Here is a 12,828-nt window from a genome sequence, read left to right as displayed (position 1 = left end):
TTTTAAGATAGTATAAATGCCTCAAATAGTTTGTTCTACTTAAGTGATGATTTGTTTTTTGACTTTTTTAAATAGTGTAGGATAGTGTAGAAATATATGTATGGTATGGAAAAAAGTGTAAAGGATCCGATCATTTAAATTATTTAACTTAATTAAAATTAAATTGGTTCATGTAAAATACGTTCTGCCAATTTCCCAAAGAGCAGGGTGCAAATTGAGATACAAAATATGATGCCCAGCACTGATTTTTTAACTCGTCCATTAATGTATTAATGTATTATAATGCATAATGTCCATTAATGTAGACTTTGCAACAGTTAACATAAACAGAAGCTATAGATGAAAAGTAATTTAACCGTGTCGTATTTAAAACATGTCCTGTCCCTGGAGTGGCCGTGGGCCAGGCCTCCACCCTCCCGCTTGCCCTGCGCTCGTTGCCGAGGACGCAGGATATTCGGAACACCTGGCCGTGGTGAGAAGTCACAAAGTATTGGGTACTCGGGCTTATTTAACCTCTGCTTAGCTTCTGGGCAATCTGGCTTTGAGTTACCCCCGAACTACCACCCGATGTTTCCCAGTGGAGTCCTCCCTGTTTCCCTCCCTGACCTGCCCGGACTCTGGCTAGGAAACCAGAACTTTCCAGAACTGATCCAGTTTGCCGATGGAGGCAGTGAGGCTGAGGTACCGCACCAGATCCAGTCTCCTGTGGGTCCAGAGCACGAGCAAATCCGCTTGGCCTGGTTGTTGGCGTAGTCCCAGTTGACTGCCTTGGAGATGAGCATCCCGCCCGGCTCCAGGGACGGCCCCTTCAGCCTTGCCTGGCACTCTGGATTACAGCACAGCTCCCGGCCCTGGTGGTTCTCCCCGTCCTCGCCTGGGACTCTGCCCTGGTTCTGATCCTGGTTCTGGGCGTGCTGTTCAGGTTCAGCCAGGTCCAGGGCACGGTTTCTGTAACCTGTCCTGACAGCACACTCCTGGCTTGGTCTCTTTGTCTCGGTCTCAGTATCCTGCACTGATCCATGCCAGATCCAGTCCAGGGCGCGCCTTTGGTAAATCCCCTTAGCCCAGTTCCTGGCACATTCCCAGTAGACCGCCCCTACGACCTGTCTCCTGTCCTGCCCAGTACCAAATGCAGATCCTCCAGCCCTATGTCCTGAACTGCACTCCAGGCACGTGTCCTGCCAGCCTGCTCACTTCCCGATGGAACCTGCCACAGCCTACTAGCTCCATCGCCTATTCTGTGTCCCGATCTTTCCCTGGGGCTCTGCTTTGGATGCGGTCCTCTGTAGGCACACGACTCGGTCTGGCCCAGGGCAAGTCTTCTCTAGTCCGTGCTGACAGCGCACGTTGTGGCCTGGTCTGCGATTTGTACTCTGCATTGTTTCCATTTGAACCATGTTGTATTCATGTTACGCCGAGTATATATTTGCACCAATGTCTTCAGAACCTATAATTTCTAAATTCTGATTTGTACAAAGTTACAGACGTTGTAACAGAACTTACAAACAAGAGGAGACTATCTGGCCAGTCTACCCTGTTTAACTATATAAACTCCTAACATTTTGCTTGCCATTTTACCGCTTTCCCACATTGTCTAAATGTAAATGATGTGTCAACAGAAACACAATCATTGTCACAAACAGAGCTATTATCTCTGTTTTTCCCATTTTGTATTTATAGTCTATTTTTGCTACCTGCATGCAAAACACTGCAGTTTATATTAAATGTTACCTTCCAGGTGTTGGACCACTCTGGAATTTTATCTTTTATTAACTTCATTTGCTGAACCTACAGGGCTTACTAAGCTTTAGCTAGTTTACTAACTATATTAGAACCTAGTTTGCTGATATAAATTAGGAAGAGCAGCAGTCCAAATACAGATCCTTGTGATGATCTGCTAATAATATCACCTCAATTTGTGCATTCACCCTCATCTGTACACACTTTCTATTAACCAGTTCTCAATCCAAACACATATCATGTTGCAGGGTGATATGGCTGCTGGCTAATTTAGTTTTAATAATTCCATGATCTTACATAATGGAAGTTAGGCTTTTTGGTATGTATTTACTTGATTCTTTTTTGTGACCCTTCTTTCATGGATGAGCACTACCTTCTCTAGTCCATGGGAACAAAATGAAAATTCAACCAATAGACATTGATTGCTGTAAGAATATATGGAACTAATGTAGTTTCATGATTCATCACCTTGATGTTCCTAATGTTATATTGCCCTCTGGTGGCTTTAGTTAAGAGCACATGCAGAAAAACTATATTCTTCAAGCTCTATTTGTATTTGAGAAGGCACTTGTTTTTTAGTCAGATCTGTCTGGGTACTGTTCATGCTTTTAACGAAAGACATTTTCAGATGGAAAAAAACAGAATGTAGCCAGTTTAAATTTCAAGAAATGACCAAACTGGGTATGTATGCAGTTTTATACATATTCTGGAACACACAAAGTTTAATTCCACGTTGAAAAGAAAGAAAAAAAAACACATTTTGGTGTGGGGTATGAGGGAATAGGAGGCAAACAAATAGGTAAGAGAAACAAAAAATGAGAGAAGAAGTAAGGGAAAGTGCAAAAGATTTAAAAGAAATCAATTTACATTATTTGATGTCTACATCCCTCTGTCTTCAGTGAGATGTAAATGCACAATTTGTTTTAATAATCTGAAATCTGTGAAACATATCTCTCTAATGCTGCACATATTCTCCACATTTTCAAGACTGGTCAAAAGTTTAATTTTAAGATAGTCTTGGTCGTCTATCCAAGTTTAATTTGGATAAACTAGCCCCCCTTAAAACTCCCACAGTTTAATTCAAGTGCTCCTCTCCATGGTATCCACCTGAACTTTGCTCTTTGAGACGAACTGAACGGTGACTGGAGCGCTTATTAAACAATCTTGGCTTAGTGGTTCACACTCAGGTTTATAATGAACTATACTCTAAAGAGCTGCTCTAGCTTCTGCCAGATCCTCCTATATCTCAGACACAATCAGCTCAAGACTAGGAAATCATAAAATGCTCTTCTATGTTATGAACAAGCTCACTAGATGCCCTGACAACTCTGCTCTCGCTTCCACCCCTGACCTCTGTCTTAAATTTGTGCAACAATTTCAATCCAAGATTGGTGCTACAAATCTACAATTATCCGAATCAAGCCTTAGCTTCGTACTGGATTTGGACAACTATTTGAGCCGTGGCTTTTCCGGTGACATTCCCGCCATACCAGATATTTCTGAAGTTATCTTAGTTAATTCAGATCAAATTACAAAAAGTATTAACAACTTCTTGTTGCCTAGATCTCATCCTCATCTCTTTACTGAAGCTTGCCTGCCAGCCATCTACCTGTTAATTGTCAACGTCATTCACAGTTTCCTTTCCTTGGGTTGTGTGGTTTCGACCATTTTAAAAACTGCATCACTCCTATGCTAAAATTGAATTGGATTCTGATATAATGATGACCAATATCTAATTTACCATTTCTTTCTAAGATTTTAGAACATCAGTTACAGGATCGAAATGATAGTTGTTCTAACCCTTTCTGTCCGGTTTGTGCTCTAATCATAGCACTGAAACTGCTTTGTCAGGATTGGGATTGATTTGTTATTGCGTCTGACTCTGGGGCTCTAAGTATTCTTATGCTCATTGCTCTTAGTGTGGATTTTAATACAGTAGATCATTCAGTGTTGATCAATGGCATGCAAACATTCTATCAATGGTACTGTCTTTAAATGGTTCTGCTATTATCTGACAGGGCATTTTGTTTTCCTTGGTTCCCATAAATCCCTCATGGCCCCAGTCTATCACTGTGTGCCACAGGGTTCAGTCTTGGGCCCTTTGCTTTTTTATTATTCACATGCTTTCTCTTGGTCTTGGTCAGGACCCGAGGTCCTGACTCCCTGTGGTCATTAAAAATCCCACAGAGAAGGGGTGTTACCCCAGAGTCCTGGCCAAATTTCCCTTTGGCCCTTACCAATCATGGCCTCCTAATAATCCCCATCTCTGAATTGGCTTCATTACTCTGTTCTCCTCCCCACTGAGAGCTGATGTGTGGTGTGTTCTGGTGCACTGTAGCTGCCATCGCATCATCTAGGTGGGGCTGCACATTGGTGGTGGTGGAGGGGAGTCCCCATTAGCTGTAAAGTGCTTTGAGTGGAGTGTCCAGAAAAGCGCTATATAAGTGTAAGCAATTATTATTATAATATGCAAACATGGTCTTTAGTTTAATTGTTACGCAGATGATACTAGGATTTTTATTAAAAAGTCTCCCCTCTCTGTCAGTTATCTCTCATTTTTGTGACATCAAGCTCTCGTTGACATTAAATACCCTGAAGCTAAATGGCGACAAGACAGAAATTATATGGGTGGGCAGGAACCGTTAGGTGGAAAAGCTGGAGTTTCACAGTAATGGATGGCTTTTCCATGAAGGAGTCAGCTGTTGTCAGGAATCTGGGAGTCACAGTTGATTCTCTCCTGTCTTTTAAGATCCATGTAAAAAAATTGATTAACCTTCCATTTTCTAGGAATTGTTTCCCAGATGTAAAACACTTTAGCCACTAGTTGTCACTACTCATTCTCATTTACCTTATCTTAGACTTCTGCTCTCTTCCTTATTTAACTCCCTTTACCAGCAGAAGGCACAGCCAAAACTTTTTATTTTTCCTTCTTTTTCAGCATGGAATTATCATCTGTGTATTCCTCTGCAGCTCACATACTTAAGAAGCTCCCCACTTCATCTTCACATACAAATTACTTGCCTATGTAGTCTTGTGGCTGGAAAATCAGTCATAAGAAAACTATATTTGGGTTGGAAGTGAACCTACTACAATGTTGTTGGTTATTTGTTACTGATGTTTAATCCAAAACTAAACCTTCAACAAAACAGAAAATTCAATATGTAGTTTTATTTAAAGTTGTATCTAATTTTCTTTTGTATATCTTTTTAAAGTTCATTTTAAATTTGTAGTGAAAGCTAAACTGTTGCATCAGCAAGAAAAGCAATAAGTTAAAATGACAATCTATTTTTTGTAGCTGTGAGTTATGCCTCATGTTTGGCATTAGAGCTGGGTATTACCATTTTATCACTGATGTGGAAGTTTCAAAACTGGATAAAAACAGGAAGGCTGGAGAACAAGAAAAATAGGTTAAGGATCAGTAAATTTTAATTAGAAATACAGGTATGTAATGCAAAGCAATAAAGTACAGCACACACGTGTCACCAGACCAACTGTGTCAACAGCCACATGCTGGTTACAACAGTGACAAACTCCTAAAAGTGTTCATGTTAAATCATTTTCAAACGTAAAATTAAATACCATTTTTTTCTAAAATTATACATATGATTATTTTCCCTATTCATGTATTTACATTTTTATATTAAACTTTATTTTACATTCCACTTTTCAACATGGTGACCAAAGCCTTCGAAAGCAGCAACGCTCTAGACAAGCTTGAGACACTGCGTGTTAAAACTGTCTCCTTCTCTGCAAGCCACCGATTCCAGCAGAGCCTGCTTCTTCTGCATGCTGCGGGATGACTCCAGCTCATACATGGTGGTCAGGTTAAACAGAACGCTCTCATGGAGGTAGTGAGCGGGATCCTGCTGCACTAATCCCTCCAATTGCTTCAGGGAGTCCTTTAATTTGCCCAAATACAGCAGGCAGACTGCAGCGTTGTTGTGAGCCTACAAACAAGAAATAGAGCGAAACGTTACAGATTCTTTTCCCATTGTTTCAAAGTGTCTATTCTGTTATGCCTTTTGTTGTTTGGCACCTGAAAATGCAAGTGTACAATATTTACTTGAAATATTACATAGGAATTCTCCACCTCTGTTCACCGTATTTGACTGCGGGGGGAAGAAAGCAGAGGGTTGGTGTCGCACAGCAGGGGAGTTCTGTGCAGCAGTGAGCACAGGCTGAATGCATACAGGGGAAGCATCTTCATTATGAAACGGCAGTACGCTAATACATTCATTAGGATGTTATCTGGAACACTTGGCTTTTTGATTCCAAAAACCTCTTCTACCGTGACAGTATATAAATGCATATATAAAAGGCACAGTAAGAACTCCAGGTGTGAAACTGCCAAGAGCTTATTCCAAACTTCCCATAACCATTTTTTTCACTGCTTGACATCACTCCATTTCTGCGGTTTACCTTGTCACACAATGGAAATACTTCTATAAGATGTTTCTTTCACAATAAAGACTTTGCAGTATTCATTCTTATGCAAAGACTGGAGCACAGTGCCTTCCCTATAAGCCCTTTAAAGTGAAGCTGCAAAAGCTCTCCCACAGGATTCTGCTTTAAAAAAACACCATTAAAACCCGAAATTCTGTATCAAGGTAAAAATATGTTGAAATAGCACAGACAGTAATTCTGAATGTATCAATTATAGGATATACTTAAAAGGTATTGTCACTACTCCAAGAAACTTTAAAACATACATCTGCCATATAAGTTACCATATGACTTCATATTCTATCACAGTACTTTTTATCATTCTGAACCTCATCTCTGAATGATTTAAAAATATGCAAACTCGTCTTAACCAAAGGGTGCTTCAAGCTTCCTTGCAGAACTATCCATGATATATCATTGACTGATCTGCAGCTACAGAAAGTGATTGGTTGCTAATAAGAAACCTGGTCCTCAAAGAATAATAAAGATTGATTTATGATTCTGTTTATCCATGCAGTTAAATTAAGTGAAAATAAATGGGTCTTTATTATGGTGCAATGAGATAGGCATGCAGTAATCTGCTCTGTTTATCGCAGCTTGTTTCCTTTATTGGGAATATCTATTTGCTTGCACAGAAACCAAATAATCTCTTTGTCATTTAATCTACGTAAAGAGATGGAGATTGATAGGCATGCATGCTTTACAGGAAGGAACAATTTTAATAGCCAGCGAGAAGAAGATTTGTTTTACTACCACTTGATTTCTCTACTGCCAAACAAAATCTTGCAACATAGGTGTAACTACACAGCCCATGGAAGTGCAGAACATAATAATACCGTATTTTCGCTGTTTCAATTGTGTTCGAATTTAAGGCCTCAATTGCCACCAGTCACTTGCTATTGTACTAAAGCTTGACATCAGAGTCAGTGATGAGTCACTGATGCATAGTGTTGGCAGCAAGTCTTCCATGCTCTAGATAAGATTTGTGTATTTCCAGATCATTCAAAAGTCAGCATCATAATTTGATGGGCCCTGGGCTCAATTCCGAACCTGGGCTGTTGTCTGCATGGAGTTTTCTGTGTTCTTCACGTGTTCGCGTGGGTATTTTCTAGGTGCTCTGGTTTCCTCACACAGTCCAAAACATATTGGTAGGTTAACTGGCTTCTGGGAAAATTGCTCTTGGAGTGAGTGTGTGCATGTTTGTGTGTGTGTGCTGAACTGGAAGAAATGGATGGATGGAATATACTGTAGCTCATAGGATAGCACCGTCTAGCACAGACTTTAGGAGTGTTTATAAAAGTTGGTAGCCAAGGTCTGAAAAAGCAAAATAAAAGAGAATTAATACGCACCACAGGATTTTTTGGGTCAATTCTGAGAACCTCTGAAAATGATTTGTGTGCTTCTCCATAGTTATTCTGACTTAAGTACACAAATGCCCTGAAACAGAAAAACAACCATCTACGCTTAAGGGCAAATATAAAACATTCATAAACTAATATAATAATACCTGGATATTTAAAAATTGATTTTTGGAAAAATAAACATCATTAAGAACTTTAAAACTGCAGCTGTACCAGGACCGAATTCAATAACAACTGGAGGGCCCTTAAGCATTTTGTTCATTTCTCCCGCTCTTTATTTTTTTAATATAGTAATATAAAATGACTGCTAAACTGTGTCCTTAATTAGAGGCTAAACGACCATAATTTAAATACCGCACTTATACTAGTGCAGCCAGCTTCATGTAAAAAAGTTATCAGTCAACAACTGTACAGTCCTCACATAACAGACTCCTATATGTTCCTTAAGACAAAGGGCAATTCAGAACAAAGTTTGGAAGCTAAAAGAAGATTTCACTTGGAAGGATACATTCAAATTGTGAATTGGTTACAATTTAAAGTACAGAATGTCAAGAACTAATGTTCTGACAGCCTCTCCAGATGTCTACACGACATGATTTTCAACACTGAAATGAACACACAGTCAAGCTGACAGACATACAACGGCATACATTACCTGTTCATTAAAACGAAAGTATTTTGGCTGGGGTCATCACCTTTCATTTTGAAAATGTTTTCAACATCTTGGAAATAGGTCTCTGCTGTTTTAATATCTCCTATCTAAAACACAAAAAAAATGTTAAAAAGCAATGACCTCAATGTACAAAGCAACGGTGTGTTTGAAAATACTATAAATCAAGATAAAATAATGTCCATCAAGCATATAGAAAGATGACGTTTTCATACTAAGATAATTATACAGATGTTTAACACTTGGCGAGAGTCATCTGAGCACCTGAATTTGTCTACTCACTTGACTTCAAGTTTAAATAACTCTATTATCAGAGGAGACTAGATTTAGGCGCTTTTCATGGGCTTTTTCAATGTGCTGAATGCACATCTGATGTATAGCTAGTCTGGCGTTTGTCTGTGATTCTGCCAATCCAAAGATTCTATTTTACAAGGAAAAAAATCATTTGTGCACCTCACCTATTGTTGGAATATTTTTGTGCTTGTAAACACTTAAGGGTTGTTTTGTATACTTTGCTGCAGAAAATCTAAGGTAAGGTATAACACAATATCTTAAAATGAAATAACAGTGCCCTGCACCTCATATGTATATGTCAATATACTGTATAAGAGCTGTTGTTTTTTGGCAGTAAAATACTTTTATACATAATAATATAATAATAATAATTGCTTACACTTATATAGCGCTTTTTCTGGACACTCCACTCAAAGCGCTTTACAGGTAATGGGGACTCCCCTCCACCACCACCAATGTGCAGCATCCACCTGGATGATGCGACGGCAGCCATAGTGCGCCAGAACGCTCACCATAGTGCGCCAGAACGCTCACCACACATCAGCTATCAGTGGGGAGGAGAGCAGAGTAATGAAGCCAATTCACAGAGGGGGATTGTTAGGAGGCCATGATTGACAACAGCCGATGGGGAAATTTGGCCAGGATGCCGGGGTTACACCCCTACTCTTTTCGAGAAACACCCTGGGATTTTTAATGACCACAGAGAGTCAGGACCTCGGTTTTACGTCTCATCCGAAGGATGGCGCCTGTTTACAGTATAGTGTCCCCGTCACTACACTGGGGCATTAGGACCCACATGAGCCGCAGGGTGAGCGCCCCCTGCTGGCCCCACTAACGCCTCTTCCAGCAGCAACCTTAGTTTTTCCCAGGAGGTCTCCCATCCAGGTACTGACCAGGCTCACACCTGCTTAGCTTCAGTGGGTTGCCAGTTGTGAGTTGCAGGGTGATATGGCTGCTGGTGTATTAACACTGTTAATTTTATTTTAGACATAAAATATCTACGATTGAAGTATCAATGCAATACTGATCATGTCCAAAATTAATGTTCCGCTAATTAACACAGAAGAGTGGTTTTAAGTATTTTACTCTCGTTCATACCTTCTTGAGTTTACCATGCATACAATCAACTGCTATATGATATAATTTAAGGGATACTAAAAAATGTATAAAATATAAAGACAAAAACGAACATTACATTCTTCGAATTAATTTAATTGATTACTGAAATCATATTAATAATTTTTTTCTTAAGCAAAATATACCCTACACAGAGGCCAAGTAATCATTTTAACTTCAACCCACCTGAAGGAATATTCTGCCAATCCCACTTAACAGCTGAGGTTTCTGCTCTGGCTCATACTGTATGATTGAGTGGTACATATCCACTGCCAGCACATAATCCTATGGGAGTAGACAACACAGTAGAATTATACTCCAGGCAACGAGAACACATAAAAACTGACCATGCATTTCATTCCTCAAATCTAATCAAATACCTGTTTGGAAGCACACAAAATACAGCACTCAAATAATGTTGACATGGTACATTTACACATTAAACAGAAAAATATAAAAGGTAGAGGATCAAACTGATTAACAGCGCATTTAGAGTTCATAAAGGATGAATGAAGGACAAGAAAGGTTAATGAACTCCTGGGCTCTTGCTTTTTCAAATGTACTTTTAGATGTGTAGTAAACATCTTTCCTGTCTTGTCAAACTAAGACTTCAACATCACTGGTGCAGGGTATTAATAACACAAACATATATGTATAAATATATTGTATAGTACACTGTTAATGTATTCTCATACATAAAATTATTTTATTTGTCATATACAATATTGCTTTTAAAATATAGTTTTAGTGATGGCAGATTTGTTTTTACAAAAATATCAAATAATTGTTATACATTTTATGGTAAAAAAAAACTATTCTAGCAAGCAAATTGTTTCATTATTATTTATTTTTAGGCGTCTCCTCCTTTTGATATAATTATTTATTGCTATTAAATCCATCCGTCCGTCCATTTTCGCTCCGCTATTCCTGGTGAAGGTCGCGGTTGCAGCAGGCTGAGTAGATCAGCCCAGACTTCCCCAGCAACAGATTCCAGCTCCTCCTGGGGGGTCCCCAGGCGCTCCCAAGCCAGCCGAGAGATATAATCCCTGCAGCGTGTCCAGGGTCTGCCACAGGGTCTCCGCCCAGTGGGACGTGCCCTGAACAGCTCCAGCAGAAGCCGACCGGGGGGCATCCTTATAAGACGCCCAAACTACCTCAACAGGCTCCTCTTGATCTGGAGGAGCAGCAACTAACCTTTAGCTGCTATTTCTATGCCCATTTTTTGTATGATGTCCAGGGTGAATCAATGCTTTTCTTCTTATATCCAACTTCCTTTTAGTGTTCATCAGTAAAGCCTGCTATTGCAAGATTTAGAGCCACCTTTGATTCACCTTACGCACAAGACTTTTTTCTCAAAACACCATGCGATTTCTTCCTACTGTACCGTGGTAGTTTTTTGGAAAGAAGTCCTGTCTGGGTGGCCTCAGACCAAAGAATGTTGTTAGAAAAACGTTTTGTTTTACAAATGGCTGAAAGCCTGCCTGCGTTTTTAAATGATGTTAAATTAAATTATTCAAACAGGTTTTCAGTTTTATTACAGTTTCATTTTTAGATTTTTAGCAGATATGTGGTATTTACGGATTGTATTTACTTCTGAAAGGTGTTTTCTTCTGGTCATTGGGTTATTGTTATCAAACCTATTATTATGAACATATTATTGCTGAATTATTGAAGTCAAATAATAATAATCTTACTCCTTCTAATTCACAGACTTTTCACCATAGCCCTCACAAAAAACAACAGGATTTTACTAATCAAATAACTCACAAAGTAAAACAGATCTCTGTCTCAAATAATAAAGAGTGCTTTGCAAAAATATTTAGATCCTTGCACAATTTTCACATTGTTTCTTTAAAGGAGAACTGCATTCCCAATTTCTCAGACAGGTTATTAAATCTTGGTAAGAAATTAAATGTCGATACCACAAAATGTTATAAATTCCAAATTAAGCAGAAAATCAGGACAACTGAGCCATGAAATTAAGTACAAAATCAAGACAAGAAAGGACAAAAACCACAAAATTTGTGAAATGGTTGGCTATGTGGCCACATGGTGGCCATGTTGTCACAAAACACTGGTCTTGTCACGGGCAAGAGCGAGAGATCTTACAAATTGCTATGTGAAGTGACCCTTACTGCTCACTAGTCACTGTAATGACTAACGTAATGGGATGTACAAGTGAATACGTACAGGTTGTGCAGGAGACATTTCACCACAGAAATGTTCCCATGTGATCTTCAGTACATGAAGAGTTAACAAGTAGTGTTTTTCTGCATAACTGTCTCAAAGCCGAGACCAATATTTCTATTGGATTAAGAGAGATGTGTTCATAAGCCTTCTCCTTTACAATGTAATAGGGATCACCGGAAATGTTGCATCGTGCTGAACTGCAGACAATGACAGCACTATGGCTCTGTACATAACTGGAAATTATGTCTAGTTTCTGAAGTAAATTGGAGGTTTAACACGTTACTGTGTATATTTGACTTACATTGTGGTTTGAAATGCAATCGTCAATGCCAGTTCTTTCTAACCCCAAAATATAAAAATAGCATTGCAGTTCCCCTTTAAAGCTTGCAGTCACAACATGTTGAAACAACAATTAATATTTGTTATTTACACAATGTCCTCCACACATTCAAAGCAAAAAACAAAAAGAAGCAAATAGACCATTAACATGAAAGAAAAATGGAAAAGTCTCAATAGCAGAAGTATTCAATCCTTTTGCCAAAACTTTTTAAGTGCACAAATAGAGTGACCTCCATCTGTGGGCAATAATAGGAGTTCTCATATTTTAGAATAAAAACACCTGTTTTTGTGTGGTTCCTTGGTCAGGTAGTACATTTCAAACAAAATGGGAACAAAATGGTCTCAATCCATTTGCAAGGTACGATATTGAGCATCAAAAGAAACCACTTATAACTGCAATAAATTTATAAACCTGTCATTTTCTTGATAACTTTTTGCAGCCGGCGGGGTGACATTTTATTGAACATATGATACTCAGTAACGCATAGACGCTAGGTCTGTGGATGCTGTGTCTACTCAACCGCCTCCGATATTTTAAACAGGTCCACTGCCAGAGAGTGAACTTAATAAATCCTTCTGAAATACACTTAGAAGTTCAGAAAACAAATGAGCTACAGTATCTTCACTTGATCATTTCTGATACAAATGGAAATGATCCTGCGATGAGAATAATGG

General features: G+C 39.0%; 1 protein-coding gene across 3 annotated transcripts in view; it reads right to left on the bottom strand.

The window, feature by feature from the left end:
* Nucleotides 1-5,144: 5,144 nt before the first annotated feature.
* trappc12 (trafficking protein particle complex subunit 12) overlaps nt 5,145-12,828 on the bottom strand; it is a 35,897-nt gene continuing 28,213 nt past the window's right edge. For 2 of the 3 annotated variants that reach the window (XM_088626533.1, XM_088626534.1), the window contains exons 9-12: nt 9,811-9,909; nt 8,200-8,303; nt 7,533-7,620; nt 5,145-5,687 (exon numbers count right to left, since the gene is read on the bottom strand). In XM_088626533.1, coding sequence (XP_088482659.1) covers nt 5,445-5,687; nt 7,533-7,620; nt 8,200-8,303; nt 9,811-9,909 — 534 coding nt within the window. In that variant the 3' untranslated portion in view covers nt 5,145-5,444. The remainder of the gene's footprint in view (nt 5,688-7,532; nt 7,621-8,199; nt 8,304-9,810; nt 9,910-12,828) is intronic. The other variant, XM_088626535.1, reaches the window with a different exon arrangement.

This window comes from Lepisosteus platostomus, chromosome 3 (genome assembly GCF_059453375.1).
Source record: "Lepisosteus platostomus isolate fLepPlt1 chromosome 3, fLepPlt1.hap1, whole genome shotgun sequence".
Classification (NCBI taxonomy): domain Eukaryota; kingdom Metazoa; phylum Chordata; class Actinopteri; order Semionotiformes; family Lepisosteidae; genus Lepisosteus; species Lepisosteus platostomus.
The sequence above is the reverse complement of the archived record's forward strand: the minus strand, read 5'-3'. Positions and strand labels throughout refer to the sequence as shown.